Below are 19,863 nucleotides of genomic sequence, written 5' to 3'. Positions count from 1 at the left end.
GTTTTGTACAGTAGCTCTAAACGGACAAACAACTCTACAAAGCGCGTTTCCTCTCCCTCTACCCTGTGGTACGTAGTCTGGTTGTCCCTGACTTTACCAAGGAGGGAAAATGTCTACTAACTTATTCTTAACTGCTATCTTAGATCAAACGCCTTTTATCCTTTTTTTTTTAATGCTTAAAATCCACAGACCCTTTATTTTATGCAATAAATAAGAAATCGCTCTTTCTACAGTCTTACTAATGCCCGCATGATATCTTCCATGCGTCAACATGAGAAGACATGCTGTCTCAGCGGAAGACATCTTTTTGTACTGTGGTGGCCACGTTCATGTTTGGACTGTGAGATTGGTTGCAGTTCTCAAACTCACCGCTAGTGGCCGCTATAAATCCCACTCTAGACCTTTAAAATGTATATATTGTCTTGTAAAAATCCCTTGCACAGTCTAAAGACATTACCAGAATAACATTTCACCACTAGCTCTATATTTATGTTATTCTGTATGTGACGAATCTTAAATCTTGAAAATTTGTTGAAGAAAAATCGGGATATTATATTATGCCACACTCTGTCTACTATGGCCTAATATCTAATGTTCTTATTTCTGTGTGCAGATTACTACAGTATGGGTGTTCATATCTGGATGGTTTAACTGTATATTAAATGACCCTACATTCCTCGGTTGTGGTTTTGGGAGGGCTTTGTGTGCGTGTTCAAGGTTCCTGTATGTGTGTTGGGTGGGTCGGGAAATGTAAGACTTGTCTCTCTGCTGATGACTCAACTATTTTACAGTGGTGGCTCTGAGGGAATCCCACTATGTGTTTTGATGTGCATTGACTGTTGTGTTCACAGCTCTCCAGACTCAAACAGGAGCTGGCTCAGATGAGGCAGGAGCTCCAGTACAAGGAAATGGGAGTGGAGACGCTACAGGAGTGAGTTAAACTCGATCCTTCCTCGCATGTAAAATCTCTTGAAAAGTTTTTAAAACGAAAATTCTGTCATCACATACCTGCCCTTTTGTCACCACCTATAAGTTCTTCGCTGGAACATCAAAGTTTGACAGAATGTATAAAATGCTGTCTCTCAAACAATGATGGGATTGATGGGGACCAAAGTTTCAAAAGAAGTCCATATGACTCATGTATCGAGTTGTTCCAAGTTTTATTCCAATATGGAATTTATTGCCATATGATATGTTTGTGGGAAGCACAGACTGAAATTGAAGTTGGTACTCTTTGAAATCATGCCTTGGAAATACTGCTTGACAGCTACGACTATTCACTTTCATAAATGGAAAAGAGCAGTTTTAACAATCTAAGCAAGTATTTCATAACTCAAGTGGCCTCAATGATACAAAAGCAGCACAAAACTATTTTGGGTCATGTTAGAAGTGTTTGTGTTGCACATTTTCATCTGGGATTTCAATGATCAGGTGCGCTGGCTGGTTGATGGCTTTTCTATAGTTTAACCTTTCATTTTTTTAGAACGATTTGGGAATGTGTGCAGGGATTTTACACGAACTCCCATCTTCGTGAAAAAGGAGACTCCACCTCAGGAAGAGGATGCACCAGTTGACTGTGGGTTTCCAAGGCAGGAAGAGAGAGAGAGAGAGAGAGAGAGAGAGAGAGAGAGAGAGGGTGGGAAGAGACAAGGGGGGAGTGGGAAGAGAGGAGGAGGGTGCTTGAAAGCAGTTTGAAAAACACAGAGATATCTGGCAGCAAATTCCTCCATGCTTCCTGCATCCCAGTCAGGGCCCTTATCTTTTAGATAGAACATAACTGCGTTGCTCCCAGAATAGCAAGGTTAAGTCTTTACTCAGTGCTTTTTTTAAGAATCTAAGCAGAATTTCAAAGTTTCACACACAACCGCAACATCATTAACTATTCACAAAAACAAAATGATTTTAAATACTATAGTAAAACATACATGTAAATTTGCATTAATGTCTAGGTGGCCAATCCAGAATTCACAGGATAAGGTTCGGGTTTTTGTGGGACTTCAGATAAACTGTGTATAATTGTTGTATGTAAATATCGTAAAACATTTAGCTATTAAGCCACCATTCTTACACAAAAACTGTTTAGAGTTGGTGCAATAGGAGCCAAAGATTCTATTTAAATATCAAACTGGTCATGGCCGGGTTAAAGGGATAGTTCACCAAAAAATGAAAATTCTGTCAACATTTACTCACCCTCTTGTCATTTCAAACCTGTATGATGTTGTTTCTTCTGCAGAACACAAAAGAAGATATTTTGAAGAAAGTTGGTAACCGAACAACACAAGTCAATGGATACCGCCGTTGTTTGGTTACCAACATTCTTCAAAGTATCTTCTTTTGTGTTCTGAAGAAGAAAGCATGTCTAAAATGAGAAGAGGGTGAATGACGATAACCAAATTTTCCTTTTTGGGTGAACCATCACTTTAATTTACCTGATTTTTACAGTTATATTTAGAACGGTGAAAACAACACACTACTGTGGAATTTTTAATCGAGTCAAAAGCTGTCTTCCCCCTCTGTCTTATAAAAACTGGCAGCCATGTCTGTTCTGTCTCAGCAGTCAGTCGTGTATTAAGGTGTTGGGTGGGAGGGGTGGGCAGATGCTTGTAGCCTAAGGCTCGGGTGCTGGTCAGGCTGGGTTGTGAAAGGTTGGGGCTGGAGGTTTGGAGGAGGAAAACAAAGGTCTTCTTGTGTTGAGAGGTGGAGAGGAAGAGGCAGGGCAGGCAAGCTGACAGTACCTGCTGTTGGAGGACGGTGGCCTGGAGGAAGTGGGGGCTATGGCAAGAGCTCAGTCACTATACCACAAACCAGCTGATGTACAAACATAAGATCATGCTTTAAATTTGCGTGACCATTTTCATCTATCTAAATGCTTAATGACATAGTTTTGCTCTGTCCGATAGTATATGGAGAAATCAATTATTGGACATATTGACTTTCTGTGCATACTGATGGTATGGTATTTGGCATTGAAGCCATTTTTTGCAAAATGTCTATATGAAGAGTTTATTTCCAACATGAGATAAAATCATGTTTCTTTTATTGTGCATTCCAATTAATATCAATCAAACTGCAGTTGGTTTGTTTTTATTCCAGCCATAATAACTCAAAAGATACAGATAACTAACACAATAAAACACAATTAAAACATGATAACATAAAAAACATGATTTTTGAACATTTGTGAGTTATCTCATTTTGGAAACAAACTCTTCATACGCTCTTGTTTCAAGAACGGTATCCTGTCAGGCACACTCTGGACTAGAGGATAAATATCCCACAGTGCTTTGGCCACAGACATTCCCAGACGGGAGGGTTTTAGCATGGTGATCTCCAGTTTCACTCGCCTAATTAATATGCCTTTGAGACCAGAAGCTGGTTTAAGTTAAAACAATATTATTTCAACATAGCTAAATGGTTAACCAGTGTGTAAGACAGGACAAGATTTACTAAATCTAACCTCACATCTATTGCTCTCATCTCCCACAGTTTCCTTCAATCTTTCTAAATTTAATACATTTACATTTTCATTTAAAATGTCATTTACATCACAAAGATGATGTTACAGAGGAACAATTTCTTTGGGATCATTTTCAGAGCAAGTTTTTACAGTTGATAAATGATAAAGCATTGACAGCCAATCACATTCTTGGTGTTGAATGGGCATTAACATGATATTGTATGAATTGGATGGCGGTTCATAACTGCTTTTCCTGGCTCTGCTTTTATTAGCCTGCATTAATCTTTGACACATTTACCACAAACAATATTTAAGTTTTCTTTATTCTGTTTTATTTCTGTGTATAAGAGAGAAATGAACAGCATGTTTACCCCCAAAGCAATTTATCAGTCATTGTTCTTTTTCTCACACTCACACACAGATTCTCTGTTTTTTTACAGAATTGACCGGAAGATGTCCAGCAGTCAAACGAACTATAAGTTAGATGAAGCACAGGCCATCTTCAGTGAGCTGCGCAGCATTAAAAAGGCCATCAGCACCGGCGAGAAGGAGAGGCAGGACCTCATCCAGGTCGGCTACACCCAGTCCATCGCCTTCATAGATTCTGTCATGAAAGAGTTGCTGTTAAAGGTTTACTCAAAAATGACATTCCAGACCATTCACAGTCTCTTGTGAAACACAAAAGAAGATGCAGCATTTTGAGAAATGCCTCAGTGGTTTTGTGTCCAGACAATATAAGTCAATAGGATCCAATATTGTTTGGTTACAACATTGCTCACAAAATCTTCTTTTGTGTAATGTGTACTGAAGAAAGTCACACAGGTTTGGATTGACATGAGGGTGAAGAAATGATAAAAGGATGTTCCTTTTTGGGTGATCTATCCCTTTAAAACCTCCCATCTTCCCTTGAAGTTGCTTTTATTTAGTGAGGTGCTGCCATCTTGTGTTCCAAGAAAGAACCTGTTTGATGAATAATACTGTATTATTTGTAATTTTGTCTTTCATTGAATATAGAGCCTGGCCAAGCTGACATTGAACTTCTGCGACTCCATTAATGAGGTGGCCAACAATGCAGAAACGCTGGGTGACTCCTGTAGTGTTCAACAGTACACTGATACTGGCTGTCAAACGGATCTGATGGGAGAGGTTTGTCGGCGACTGTTTATGAGATAAAAGTTTTGACAATGAAAAAGTCTTATTATTATTATTATTATTATATTTTTTTATGGCGGCTTCTCTCTTACAGTTTGGCACCCCAGAGTCCTCATTACTAGCAGACAGAGTCAAACTCAGTTGGCAGTATGAGGAGGCAAAGAAGAAGTAAGTGGACTTATAAACAGATTTATATTTTATTTTATTTGTTTATATTTATTACAGTGCAACAAACTGGATACATCAGTGTCAATTTGCGACTTTATTTTTTAGATTTTCTGTATAAATATGTTGGTGTCCTTGCTGCTGTAAAACACTGTAGTGTGTAAATGTTCAGAATGGTTGTCATGGCAATGTGGTGCTGTTGCTGAAGTGTTCTGGAGTAGTTGTCAGGGTGAAGCAATGCTGTTGCTAAGGTAGTCCGTGTGGTTGTCAGGGTGATGCAATGATGTTGCTAAGGTGGTCTGAGTGGTTGTCAGGGTGATTCAACGCTGTTGCCGAGCTGTTATCAGTAATAATTGCATTGTAGTACAGTTGCTATGGAATTATGAGTTTTTGCTTGGTGGTTGGTTGTAGCGAGGAAGGCGGGACGAGAGCCGTGGGGCAGGAAGGCGGGGCCGGTGGCGTGAGTGATAATGAGTGTCAGCTGTACGCGCACCGGTCCCGCATGCCTCACGGGGAGCTAGGGAGCATAAGAGGACGAGCGACGGGACTGCCGACGAGAGAGGACCGGGCCCGGAAACTGTTAAGTTTGTTTATGTTTGTGTGGCCGGCAGTCGACCGTGAGGTGGCTGCCGGTCTTTTGTTCTTGGATTATTGTTTGTTTATTTTCATTAAAGTTTGTTAAATGTTCGCCGGTTCCCGCCTCCTTCCTTCCCTTCTATTGAGCTTTGTTACATTGGTTAACTAAAAATTCTGTCATCTTTTATTTACCCTTATGACATTCAAAATCTGTATACAACTCTTTCTTCTGTGGAACACAAAAGAAGATATTTTGAGAAATGTTTTTGTGGTTTGTGTCATACAATGGAAGTCAATGGGGTCAACGTTCTTCATAATATCATTTTGACTTCAGGTTGACTAAGTTAACTTATTCATTCAGTCTTTCTGAACTTCATGAAGGTTTGCTGATGATTCGCCTCATCAGGGGAAACTCACTAGTGGCTAGACTTTACATGCAATAATATTGCTGCTATTACTTTAGATTATAATAGCTTGTCTTGTATTAAAGTGCATGGGTGGATTGGTGTGGCCTACATTGCAGTTGGGAACTCCTCTATATTTTAGGAGGTATGGGTGCATTAGCTTTTGTCCCCATGCAGGCCACTTTACAAGATGCATGTTTCCATGGCAACAGAGCTACTGTAACTGCAAAGTGCCAGCTATGACATCAGAGAGAGAGCGAGAGAAAGGAAAAGAGGTGAAGCGAGTGAGTGAGAAAGCTGTGGAAACTTGCATGCTCTCTCTGACTGACTCACAATGTGTTAACTCCAAAACGCATAAACACAGTTAATTCACATGAAAACATAAAGCTGTCATTCCTTTGCATCTCATAATAAATGCAATTACACTATTATTACTTTAGGGTGTTATTCAAATTATTTCTTTATTTAGAAATAAAGCCCTCATCAAATCAGATTCAGGTTTTTTTAGGCTTTCTTTTATTTCATTAGCCGGGTTTCCATCCAAAGTTGCGAATTTAGCTTATGCGCAAAATTGGAATATCGCATAAAACATTTTCGAATAAGCACCGTTTCCATCCAAATAGTCAACCGTCACTTCCTAATAAACTGCCACTAAATATCAGTAAGAAAAGTAAGAGAAGCCACGGAATATAATGATTTTCATATAGAATAATACAAGCGCAAGCAGACGATTACGAAACACAATAAATGCGGTGCTTTTGTGGATGCCTGCTGTTCGGGAAACACAGTCGTGACAGTTCTAAGAGGCAATTACAGAAATACTTGACGACTTTGCTCAGGCATTTAAGAATGACCATAACAACATTTCTTATGCTGTGTAACAAGATCAGTTCTCTGGTTAGTCAGGTTACGCCGTCTCATAGTGCAATTACGTGACTTTTTGGAGGAATTTATTCGGCAAATGCGATTCCATCTCCCATTATTCGCATGAACCCTTTTTCGCAAAAATGAAAAACCACCTCAAGCGAGCGTAAAAACTTTTTGCGAATTAAGGGTTTTTAATTCGAAATTTGGCGAAACTTCAAAATGCGAATAAAACCAGAGTGATGGAAACCAGCTTACTGAGAATATATAAACATTCAAAATGTAGTCTCTCACTTTCACCAATATGGATCAACTGTTTTTATTACATCATTATGCTTTAGCTATATCGATATATTTTGATTCATCTATCAGTTTTAAATGATCTCCAAATCCAGCGTTATATCCACCGTTCATTTAACATTCATCACCGAAATGTAGTGAACAAACAAACACAGCTGAACTTCGCGAACGCAGTGCTCTCACTCTCTCTTGCTTCAGCTGGTTGACGTGTTTGCATGCTTCTTCTCCCGCTCTCCCTGGTTGATGCGTGGGCATGCTCTTTCTTCTCGCTCTGGCGGGTTGACGTGTGGGCGTGCTTTTCCGGGAGAATTGTCCAATAAGGGACTAAGAAAAGTTGTTACGAAACAGATTTTCATCTTCGAAAAAAACTTTCCGAAACCTATACTGATCGAGCACAGAAATACTATGTGATACTGTATGTCCAACTCGTTTTTTGACAGGTTGACCATGTTAAGCATGATAAGCCATCACGTTTAACGTTGTAAAGAAGTCAGAATGCATGAAACACAGTGGCACCCCACCTTTAAAGTTTTGGAACCTCTTGTGTATCCAGAGTCAAAATGTAACATTTCACCATTTTTGTTGACAGAAAAATTCAATAAAAATAAATATTTCTTACCAGCCATTAACCTGCATTTGCATTACTTTCACTTATAAAAATGTATTTTGCAACATTTTGCTTTTATTTTGCTGTTTTATTCTTTTGACATGCAGAATTGTATATTAGCCTCAGTGTGAAATTATAGAGTTGTTGCTCTCTGTGTGAAATGCTTCCTCTGTGTCTCTCTCTCTAGGATGTCCAGTATTCAGCATCAGTTGGCTCAGTTGGACAGTGAGAGCTGGTCTGGACGTGCAGAAGCTGACAGGGATTGGGACTGTCTGCTGCTGCTGCGAGAGAAAGAAGCTCTACTGCAGGAGATCACTTTGCTCAGCCAGCAGCAACACTCACCAGAGACTCTGTTTCAGCTGCAGGAGGAGAAACAAAAGCTCGAGGAGGAGGTGCACAAAGCCCAGATTGTCCAGAGTCAGGGAGCCAATCAGAGGTATAACCAGAGTCATTTTATACATTTTAAAGGAGACATATTGAATTTGTTGTTTTAAAGTAAAATAGTTTAAAGGAATAGTTAACCTAAAAACGAAAATTTGAGGAAATCAAAATTTAGCAAAATGAAAATAGTTACCCACACTCATGCATCATACAAGACGGACAAGACTTTTATTTTATAAAGATATCTGTGAATTCATATGCATATAATATATTAATACAAACAGGTCCAGTGCGTGAATAAATGTCGTAAGCGAAACTATAATATTACAACAAGCATATCGTCGCTGTCCTTCTGATACCTTGGATCTCCAAATTCAATGTTTTTTATGAAGAGGAACTGCATTTTTAAATGATTAAATACTGTGTTGGCAAAGTTGAGCACTTTTTAATCCTTTTATTGGTTAGATATTTGGAAAATCCAGTGACAAACATAAAGGATGACTAATAATAAGGATTCATGAGAAAAAAGAAAAATCACAAATGACGGTGATACAAGGATTCAGAAGGACAGCAGTTATATACAAGCATTAATTTCAAATATTACGACACATTTGTAACTTCATATCTCATTGGCCTGCGTCTTGTGACTAGTTGTCATATGTTGTTTCATCACAAGACATACAATAACCAGTGAGATTGGAATTTGAGTTATTCCTTTAATTTACAATGTTCTGTACGATTCTGTAATTTTCACAACACAGACTTAACAGCACACCCAGCCTGTTGGAATATTATAGAAATTAATCTACAAAAATGTGTAGTTTAGAAATCATACATGACATCCAAACCATGATAACGTCGGTCACTTATACAAAATGAATGCAGCAAATCTATTTGTGCCCTAGAAGAAATAATATTTTTGGACTTTGGATATACTGTATGGCAAGCCAAAAGGTCCATCATGAAAAAAATAAAAATGGCAAAATCTTGAACAAAGTAGAGCATGTTTTGTAAACATTAAATACCTCTATTCCTAACATGGCGGTAGAATTATGTACTTGTTATCTGGAAATCTTGCAAGCAAAATAGTTGAGTAAATGTTTTCTATATGCCTGTGAATGTATATACGGGTGCCCTTATATCCCTATTGAGCACAGCAGATGTGTTGGTGCCGGATCAGGTGAGACACATAAGGGTCATTTCAGATTGCGTCAATATTCATCTGCTTCCATATACCACCTGCATGTTTTTCTGTTGTGCTCTACATATTTATGTCTTTTCTGAATATCACATTATGAGCCACAAAATGTTTGAGTGAGATTTTTTTGATGTACTGTACATGATTGAGCCCCTTTTAAATGTGGCAAATCCATAACATTTTTACATGATGTGTGTATGTGCTTTGTAGGATATTACTGCAGGAGAAGAGGAATGTACTTATGAGACATCTCGAGGAGGCCACTCGTGTCACCACGTATCTACATTCACAGCTAAAGAGGTCAATCGCAAACACACACACACACACAGAGTTTAAACCCTCATGAACTTTCATCTGGGAAAAACAAAAGAAGATATTTTGAGAAATGTTTTGGCGGTTCTGTGTCCATCAATAGAAGTCAATGTGGCCGACATTGTTTGGTTACCGACATTCTTCAAAATATCTTCTTTTGTGTTCTGCAGAAAGAAAAAAGTCCAACAGTAAATGATAAAAGAATCTTCATTTTTGGGTAATCAACCCTTTAATAAATCAACATCAAACCATATTTCTCTTTGTATAGTCTCTCAGCCAGTAACCTGACGGTGTCATCCAGCAGCAGCCGTGGCTCTTTGGCCTCCAGTCGTGGGTCTTTAGCCTCCAGCCGTGGATCTCTCAGCTCCGTCAGCTTCACAGACATCTACGGCCTGCCCCAGTATGAGCGTCCAGAGGGCAGCTCTGATGTTCCAGACCCGTCTTTCCGCTACCTTCTCCCCTTAGAGACCCACAGCAGGGACGGTTCGGCCTTCGGCCCCAAACGCTCCCACGACACACCGCAGTCTCTCACCTCCCTCTCCTCTCGCTCCTCCCTCTCCTCCCTCTCCCCTCCCAGCTCCCCCATGGACACCCCGTACCACTCGGCCCCGCAGGACTGTCCTCTAGCCCAGATGACTGAGGAGTACATGGAAGTGGCCAGCAGGGGGCTTCTGGAAGGCCTGCGGGGTCAGACCCAAACCCATCTGCAGACTTCTCTTCCTGGGGAAGTAGAAGTGGGAGGCCCAGGCGCTACACACCACCTGGAGGAGAAAAGCCATCGTGATGGAGGTCTCCAGGGAACACATAGCTCCACGGGTACAGATATAGTAATGAGAATTTTGACTGTATCGAGTTTTTTTGTGTTTGTACATACTGTATTTGTGATTCTGTATAGGAGTGACTCTGCGCTGTAAAAGTGCGAACAGGACCAGCAGAAGAGCAAGACGTGTGTCTGCAGGAGTGAACGAAGACGTTTTGGCGACAGATAGTGGGGTTTTTGAAGCCTGGAGCAGAAGGTTGGAGAAGATTCTCTTTTAAAGATTTTAAAGGGACAGTTCACCCAAAAACAAAAATTCTGTCGTCATTTATTCGCCCTCGAGTCAATCAAAACCTGTATGTGTGTCTTTCTTTTTTGGAACACAAAACAAGATATTTACAGTCATACAGGTTTGGAATGACGAGGGCAGGTAAGTAAAGAATTTTTATTTTTGGGTGAACTATCCCTTTAAGGATCAAAGCCACCATTGCTACAGTTATTTAGGATGATGAATAAAAAAAAGCAGGAATTGTTAAGCGTGGCTTTAACATAATTATTCTTACCTCCAGCAGGACAGAAGAAGTTGATGAAGTTACTTTTGCTCAAGATGTCACACCCTCAGAGCCGGTTCAGATTCAGCTTGGCCTTCTGTAAGCATCACATACACATTTACCCACCATTCTCATTACGCACCATTCATTTTTATTTTTCACCTGCTCTTTTCTAGATACGATTCCAGTGGCATGTTTTTGCTGCTGCATGTCCTTCAGATGAGAAATTTAAGTAAGGCCATTGCCAAAGGTGGATGCAAAGTGTAAGTTGTCCTATCACATACTCACACCCCTCTATTATAGTGATGTGCCCTGCAAAAAAGTGACCTGTATAACTTAATTTTTTTCTTTTTTAGATTTGTAAAGATTCATGTTCTTCCGGTGGACTCCAGTCGGCCATGCACATACTACTGCTGTAAGGCCCAGGAGCCTCAATCTCTTCTCAGCTTTAATGAAGGTTTTCGGATCCCCCTGAGTGCTGGAGGCCCCGTGGCCCATGCCTTACAGCTAAAGCTCTGTGCTGTCGGGCCACTTACTCAGGAGGAGCTGCTGGTAAGACTTTCCAAATGTTCATTTAATCAGCATTTCTACATGTATTGTGGCCATTCCAGTCTAACATCTGTTGAATTTCAACCAAATCAAACCTCTGAAGTGACAGAAAGCAACAGCAATGTGAAGGACTGACAGCATGACAAAACACATGAAAACTGTGATAAAAATGGAGTTTATCACATAAAAAATATGTTTTAGCTTTTTCTAAATACATGTACAAATATTACTGTTGTAATATGAACATGTTTTCTTTGCAGTAATTTGAGGTCAAATAGAGGCCATCTTTTCTGTTATTTTTACCTGTTTCTCCAGTTTTCATTTTCTGCAAATAAATGCAAATAGAAACAATATTTTTGTTTGAAATTTTGTAAACAAAATAACAAAAATAATAATTTTATTTAAATGCATACCTATAAATAGTAAATTCAGAAGAACTGAAAATGGCCTTTAAAATAGCCTCTTAATTTATTCTGTAGCTGTATATGTTAGTTATGTAATTTTCGATTTTTAAAAATATTTAAAAATAGTTTGATTTGATGAAATTAAAGCATGATCATATATTGTACATAGCATTAGCAACATTTTTGTTCATTTTATCAGCCCTACTGTCTTTTAAAACGTTACAAATTCTTGTAAGTTCTTAAATTCTTGTAAGAATAATGTGTTAATCTGATCAATACCTGTTTGTACCTCAGGGTTCTGCTCAGGTCTCGCTGACGGACTGCACAGGCAGCACTGAAATGATCTTCCAATGGCACAAACTGCAGATCCATAGTATAGAAAACTACAGGCCTGAGAACAGAGGCCTCAGTCAGCCCAGTCGTAGAATGGAGCAGGAAGGACAAGGACCAGCTGAGGTGAGAACAGAACACGTCTTCACATAAGGAGGGCCAAAAATCCCTCCAAACATCCTTCTGATTAATAAGTATAATTGCTTTCACTACCCTTGTCGACTCTCTGTGCTTTCAATTTTTTTAATACTTTAAATAAAAAAAAGCTGTTTTATTAAGACTTTTTTTTCTTATTCTTGTTTGCGTAGTTCCAAATTTGTTTGTTTACAAAATAATACATTTAAAAAATATTCACGCATATGTATTTAGTTAAAGCGCCATAAAAGTAACTCTAAAATTTGCACACTGTTTTAAAGCCATCTAAAAGCTTTGTGTGGTTTTTTTATTTAAGCCATTTTAGGTGTATTAGTTTGACTGTAAACTGTCAGTATATGAAAAAAAACGAAATTACGTCATACGTGTTATTACATGTATCTAACATACAAAAACCTTTTCTTTCAATTGCAGGAGGCTAAATAATTTAGGTTTAGAAAAGGTTACCATTTGATGTTTTGAAAAACCATCCTTGTTGCATACATTACTGTAATTATTTTAATAACCCACCATAATGTTTTCCTTATTTTTCCTGGGAAAATAATGTCGTCTTCTCTCTGCTGCCCATTTTCGTGTAGCTGTCAGTGGTGACTCATTTGGAGGACATGAAGAAAGAGTTACAAAGAAGTAAAGATGGGCTGGAGGAGTTGGAGAGGAAGGAGGAGCAGGCCGTTTCTGAGAGGTCTACACACTACCTGCCTTTACCAATAACGTTTGACTGTCAAAAATGATGATTTAAAGTATGTTCTCTCCTGTCTAACTGCTGTGTGTTGTGTAGGAGTTGGCAGGCTGAGTCGGTGGACAGTGGCTGCAGTAACAGTACAGCATTTGTCATTCCCTGTCCTGAGAGTCTGTGTGCTGAAGGTATCTGCACGACCTCTGGGAGGCGCTGTTTACAGCCCACGGAGAGAAATACAGTTGTGAAGGTATTTTGAAAGCACATTTTGGACAGTGCATTTACTTTTTACATTTATACAAGCTATGGAAAAGGCTAAGGATATGATTTGTGTATATTTCAGGTGGACAAGGCAACCAACACAGAAGGTGTCTTTCCAGAGCCAATGAGAATGCGGCCGAAGGAGAGGGCAGGGCGCTGGGGTCACAGCTCACCATTCATGCGCAGCAGTACAATAGTGAGATCGCAGACATTCTCACCTGGAGCACGTAGTCAGTATGTCTGTAGGGTAAGTCAAAACATATGTTTCACACATACACTTGACGGTTTTGTTGTATGATGATGTTCGAGAAGATGTTTTGCCAAAAATGAAAATTCAGTTTTTAATATCACCTTTTATTTCGAATAGCTATTTACTTAGTATTTTCTGTTTCTCAGTTGTACCGTAGTGACAGCGACAGCTCCACTCTACCAAAGAAATCCCCCTTCATCAGAAACACTCTTGAACGAAGAACTCTGCGATATAAACAGGTTAAAATGACATACATCGCACATTTTCCTCAGTAACGTTTTGGATCATGGTGTTGTGCTAACGTGTGTTTGATGTAACTGCAGCAGTCTCACCGCTCCTCTCTGGCTGAGCAGCCCACACGTACTTCTCTGGACCTGGAGCTGGACCTCCAGGCCTGCCGTACTCGACAGAGGCAGCTGAGTGAGGAGCTGGCGGCGCTGCGGGAGCTCAAACTGCGACTGGAGGAGCCCATGCAGGGTCCCCGCGGTCCCGCAGATCTCCCTCATTGGGCTCTGCGGGACGAGCGGTTCCGAAACCTGCTCCGTGAAGCTCAGAGACAGGTACTGGACTGTTTTGCACTACACCGACTGCATATATTGTAACATTATAGCAATAGCCTAATGCTTTTAAGTCGCTTGACTCAAATTCTCCTGAAAAAAAAGAATTCTATAAAAGATTAAGAATTCTATATTAGGCATGGGCCGGTATGATATTTTGACGGTATGATAACCTTTAGCAAAAGTTTCACGGTATTGCGATTACAACATTAAAATGTGCTATTTTCAAATGTCTGCGTATACGAACAACAACTTTTCAACTGTTCACAAATACATTTTATTTTTAACCAACATTCATGGAACATATATGTCAGGTAAAAATTAAGTATAATACTCTTTCAAAAAATGTATTTTTGTCATAGCCTATATATTAGGCCTAAACATCAAACATTGCATTACATGACTTAATTGTGTATTTTTGCCTTAGAAACTGTATCACAGAAAATTTGAGTGGTTTTGAAACCTTGACTCTTTCAAACCTCTGTATTCCTTGAAACCGGTATTCAGCCCATGCCTAGATGACATACCTATTAAATGTTGGAGTCAAATTTATTATTCATAATCTCTCGCTTTTCTTAATGTCTCTGTGTTTTGGCATGTTTTTCTCAGTCTAAGCAGAGCAGACAGGAGCAGAGGCAGGAGGAAGCCGCTGAGAGGAGGTTGCGCAAAGCCTCTAAAGAGGTTTTACAAATGAGGGGCCAGAGCCACAAAGAGCCCCTTCCTGTGCAGACTTTCAAGTGAGTCCATCATATCGAGTGTTAGGCCAAAAGTTGAATCAAAATCAATTTGAAACCTAAAATAATTCAAAACTTAACTTTGTCGTACAACACTACAAAATGCACACCATACTGCTTTCAAATTACTTTTAGATTTGACAATATAACTCCAATATTTACAATAATTTAGATATCTGAAACTATATGATAGATTATGGAAATTAGACCATTGCTCTTTAAAATTGTATTTATAATGCATAATAAACTATAATATAGTATAAATAAATGCATTTGTATAATATACAGCCACAAAAAATAAACCACTCGTTTTTTTATTTACTCTTTGTAGGTACATGTTTAAGTAAAATAAAATAAAAAGTTTTGTCTGTAAACTATCTAAAAATGCTGATTGAAGGCATCAGCATCAGCATTAAGGAGTGGTCTCCTTCATTTTTTCCATAGCTGTATGTATAATTTCTCATTCTTTTCTGATACAGAGAGAAGATGGCTTTCTTTACTCGACCAAGATTCAACATCCCTCCCCTGCCAGCTGACGACGTGTGAGCGCCCCCTAGGCCACACTATCAAATATGAAGAATCTGTCTTTGTTTTTTGTATTCATGCCCATGAAGTAATTAGAACAGAAATGTAGTTATTTCAGCACAAAGATGAAAGTTATTCGATATGCAGCATTGGAACAACAGAAAGCTGTACAGAACAATCGTGTGTGAGAGCGTGTGTGTTATAGTAAGAATGAACACGTACACCTATATTTTATGTAATTATTGACATCTTGGCCTCCTGCTTGTTTAATGGGGGGAAATAACAGTTTTATAAAAGAACAAAGCATCTTTTTTACTCCTGTTTGATGTACTTCTGATATTTCGATGTCTACGCTTAAGGCTGGAAGACGGGAACAAAGTCAGTTTAGACAAATTCACTGTACTGTAACTTATTTTATAGTACTTTTCCTTGAAGGAAATAAAACTGCTCCCTGCTTTTTAATGTATTTTATAAAGCTTAAAACAAATAGCACTTACTGTAAGTGTTTTTGGACGTACAGTAGAATGGAATTTTTGGCTGATTTTGTTTCTGTTACCTGACTCTTTAAAGTTATTTACTTAATGTCACTTTTTTGATCCACTTTTATTGCAGTTGTCGTTGTCCCTTGTGCTGTTATTCTATTAAAATTATTAATATTAATTATTACTTTTCAATATATAGATATGAAACACTGTTTCAGTTTTTTATGTTATATGTAAAAACATCTTGAAGCATTAAACGGTAAAAGTGCAGCTGTTGGTGAATAATGATGAGCTTAAGATTGGGCCAATGCTTTGTTTTGTTACAGATGTCCTTCAATATATTTATATCTAATATTTAAATTATAACATTTGCATTTATAACATAAGTGGATTATAAATGTATAAATTGTCCAGTAGGTGGCATTTCCAACCGGTTCCTGTGTTCAGATTTGACATTGCAAAATTCTTACATTTATTATTGTGACGGTTATTGTTAAATATGATCATATGTATGCATTGCCTTTTTATGCCCTAATATGTACAAATCAAAGAAAAAGCAAGTGATGCCATAAATTATTTCAGTCCACTCCAGCACTTTCCCTGGCTTTGATGTTTTAAATAGATGCAATGCACATTCATCAGATCTGGAACATTAATGGAAATTTTAACACTATAAACATAAACTGTTGTTTAAAAATAGAACGAAATTGCTGTTCTAATCATTAATGATGTTTAAAGCCACACGTGGGCATAAAAGCCCCTCATTAAAGTTTCACTAAAACCGCAATTATCGCGATTATCAAAATTTTCCCCAACAGAAATGAAAGTGCCGCATTTCTGCTGAAACAAATTAAGTAAATCTGTTGTTGATAATCCTTAAAGTAATCAAACAGGAAAATTCTAAGTGTTTTACACAGTGTTGCAGTGATTATTATAAATGATTTATCCGTGCACACATTATTTTTTCAAAATTTATTTGCACTCGTAATCTTTAATCAAAAACATTAAACTCCTCTCCCCCTCTCAACAACAACTCCTGACCACATGACGTCAGCAACAAAAAAGAGGTAGGACTATACTCACTGTCCAATGGCCAGGCATTTTTAGCCCAACTTACAACAAACCAATCAAAAATGGAAAGGCAAAATAAAGCCCCGCCCTACATTTTTTCACATTTCAGAAGCCGTTTCACTCGGATATACGTCACGATACGGAAAAGAAGTCAATCTCAACTTCTGTTCACGGTGACTAAAAAAATAGACACCATGGCTGACAGATTTTTCCTTGCCACTTTTGGGGGCGTCATCATCGTCATGCTTAATATCATTAACAGTTTTGTTTCCAAAATAATTCAACGTTCCAGAAAACTGCTCATATTATCTGGTGTTCATAGGTAAAGCAGCTGTTGGACTTTTTTCTTTCAATCAATCAAGACTCCCCACATTCCCAGCTATGAATCTGAGCTTTGGGAGGCCTGGTACGTAAGCACTCCTTATCACTCTTGAATGATTCTCCATGGGTCAAGACTGCTCCTTGTCAGTGTGGAAGATGGTGTATGGCCATATATACAGTATGTGGACACTCAAATTGTCTTTAGTGCACTTACAATACACATGACCGGTTAGGTCTATATCTCTGTCTCTGTCAATAAAGCTGTTTCATACACAAATTCCCTACTGAGACCCTAAAAGTCATGACCCCAATTTAATCTGCTGAAAAACTCCCTAGTGGTTCCATTGCCTCAACTGTTCAATACAATGTAATTATGTAATGCATACGGATTTGCTGTTCTTATTTAATGAAGTCTTTACTTGTTGTTTCATGCCAGATGGTCACCTCTTGACTCGCCAATGGTAATGGAGCATGTTTGTACAGGTTCACTTAGGGCTGTGGGGCTTTCCTTTAACACATTTTTAGCAAAACAACTTGAAAATGCTATATTCACAATGCAAAGGCAGATAAAGAAGGTGAATCTGATATGACACACATGCAGTATATAAGTTTAAGGTGCATTCAAACTGGCATATTATGTTTTGGATTGAATGCGACAGTAAATCAAGAATCCAGAAGAAGTGTACAAGAGCAGCTTTAACCTAGGTGTGTAAAGACATCTTTAAAAGTGAAAGGAAAATACTGCTGGAGCATAAAATCCAGAAACAGTGGGTCTGTGTCTGAATGTTGATGGGTTTGCTGTCTGCTCAATTGAGGGAGAGGGAGATAAGGCAGATGGAGAAAAATGCACATGTGAGAGTTGTTTTAAAGCCAGGAGATACCAACCATTCATATGTAAAGATTAGAGTCTGGCAGACGAAGGAGGCCGAGATTCCACTTAAGATATTACTCCTGAGGTATGCTCAAAATGCTGTCAAATCTCAGAGAATTATGTTTCAATGTCTGACCCACAGCTGTTATTCTATAACAGAAACATATTTCATATCTTTTCCCACCTGTGCAGCTTGACTCCTGAGGTTTTTGTGGCTGTGAAAGGAACAGTATAGAAATGTATTGTTTAGAATTATTGTTCACTTATAATGGAAGTGTAAACAGATAATAAAGATAGTGCAACCTTGTGGATATTATAAAAAAATGGTTGTAAGTAAATAATGAGTCTGTTTATAATGCTGAAGTGAATAATGTCAACTGTAATACCTGTTTTTGTAGATAGATTCAAATTTTTATAGAAAATATAAATATTTTTTATTTATTGTTTTTTTTAATGTTAGTTTTTGTACATTTACATTTATTAATTTGGCAGAAACTTTTATCCAAAGCGACTTACAAGTGGAGAGCATATAAACATTTTGTCAACACGCTAAACAGTACCGTTAGTTTACAAGGCCGTGCTAGGAGGATCAAAGCTGGAGTAAGCAAAGGAGAGAATGAACAAAGTTTTTTTTTTGGACAAGAGACAAGACATAAGCAGTTATTGGTTAGTCAAATAAACGTGGAACAGGTATGTTTTGAGCTATTTTTTGAAAGTTGTGAAGGATGCTGCAGTTCGGGAGGTAACTGTGTGAAGTTTTAAAATTTGACATTTTGCCTTTAAAAAGACACTTAAATGAAAACCAAAAGTTTCATATTTCGATAAAATAAGTTTTAATGGTTATTAAAAGTATACGTAGGTTATTTACATTTTTACTTCATGGTTATACTTGACGATTTTAAGTAAATAAATCAGACGTCTGCAGAAAATGATTGCGTAATTTTTCAAAGTGACATGAAACCAGCACGAATACATGGTCTAGGAAGTTGGCTTGAGTTTTCAACAAGATTCTAAAAACATTCATCTTTTTTATCATCTCGCACGTCCATTTTTGTCATTGACTGAAGTGCTGTTGACAGATGAGTCATACACAGGATTCAATGCTTATTACGCATTTGTCTTTAAAAGTCATCTAATACAAGCCCCCACAGCCTCCCCCTAAAACATACAGGCATTAAAATGCCAAGTAAAGTAATCTCATCTGGTGAACGGCAGTTATCTCTTTCTACACAAACATCTTCCTGCCAGGCATGCGCCTCACCTCCCAGGAAATACTTCTTTGATATCATAGCAGTTATAAAAATAAACGGCAGTATCCGATTTGATTTATCAGTCAAGGTCAGGCAAAAGCTATCAGGTTTAAATGGTGCAATGTCTTTATCTAAGCATTTGCCTACAAAAGATACATCTTATTAATAACACATGCATCTTCGTGTAGATATTGTTCAAAATTTCAAATATCTATCTAAATAATGTAAAAAATAGGTCTTTCTGACCGTTAAGTTTTCTCAAACAGACTTGAGGATTCAAAAATAAAGTAAGGGAGTTTTGTCTTTGCAACAGCAGGGAAAAATAATGCTCAGTAAAATTATAATAAAGATACTAATCATTTCATCATCCATTTTTAGGATTGCAAAATAAATAGGTTTTCTGTTTAATGTATGTTGTTGAGCCAATGCAGTAACTAATAATATTAATAATTTTCAAATGAGTTTGTTTGATTTGAGGAAACTTGACCTTTGTTCGTTAAATTTTTGGTACTCTGTTGTCTTTTGATGTCATTTGATGTATACTGTATATTAATCTGGCATGTGAAGCAAAACCAGTTGAAAACCATGAATCACCTTCTAATTTTAATTGAGATTTTTTCAGAAATGCATGATATTCTCACAGTATTATTTGGAATATCTGCTCTCAAAAAGAGCGAACAAGTTAAAATTTGGCCTTCACTTCTT

At 38.0% G+C, this 19,863-nt stretch overlaps 1 protein-coding gene across 3 annotated transcripts in view; it reads left to right on the top strand.

Moving 5' to 3' along the window:
* wwc3 (WWC family member 3) overlaps positions 1-16,232 on the top strand; it is a 39,744-nt gene extending 23,512 nt beyond the window's left edge. The window contains exons 5-23 of one of the 3 annotated variants that reach the window (XM_057338764.1): positions 852-931; positions 3,898-4,027; positions 4,472-4,603; positions 4,704-4,777; positions 7,713-7,961; positions 9,315-9,404; positions 9,685-10,232; positions 10,312-10,432; positions 10,746-10,823; positions 10,901-10,987; positions 11,081-11,276; positions 11,972-12,133; positions 12,739-12,842; positions 12,939-13,086; positions 13,180-13,344; positions 13,494-13,586; positions 13,671-13,907; positions 14,514-14,641; positions 15,118-16,232. In XM_057338764.1, the coding sequence (XP_057194747.1) occupies positions 852-931; positions 3,898-4,027; positions 4,472-4,603; positions 4,704-4,777; positions 7,713-7,961; positions 9,315-9,404; positions 9,685-10,232; positions 10,312-10,432; positions 10,746-10,823; positions 10,901-10,987; positions 11,081-11,276; positions 11,972-12,133; positions 12,739-12,842; positions 12,939-13,086; positions 13,180-13,344; positions 13,494-13,586; positions 13,671-13,907; positions 14,514-14,641; positions 15,118-15,184 (2,889 nt within the window). In that variant the 3' untranslated portion in view covers positions 15,185-16,232. Of the gene's footprint in view, positions 1-851; positions 932-3,897; positions 4,028-4,471; positions 4,604-4,703; positions 4,778-7,712; positions 7,962-9,314; positions 9,405-9,684; positions 10,233-10,311; positions 10,433-10,742; positions 10,824-10,900; positions 10,988-11,080; positions 11,277-11,971; positions 12,134-12,738; positions 12,843-12,938; positions 13,087-13,179; positions 13,345-13,493; positions 13,587-13,670; positions 13,908-14,513; positions 14,642-15,117 lie in introns of all 3 variants that reach the window. The other 2 variants (XM_057338765.1, XM_057338763.1) reach the window with 2 other exon arrangements.
* The last annotated feature ends 3,631 nt before the right edge of the window (positions 16,233-19,863 follow it).

Source organism: Triplophysa rosa, linkage group LG7 (genome assembly GCF_024868665.1).
Source record: "Triplophysa rosa linkage group LG7, Trosa_1v2, whole genome shotgun sequence".
Classification (NCBI taxonomy): domain Eukaryota; kingdom Metazoa; phylum Chordata; class Actinopteri; order Cypriniformes; family Nemacheilidae; genus Triplophysa; species Triplophysa rosa.
This window is presented reverse-complemented; position numbering and strand designations above follow the sequence as displayed.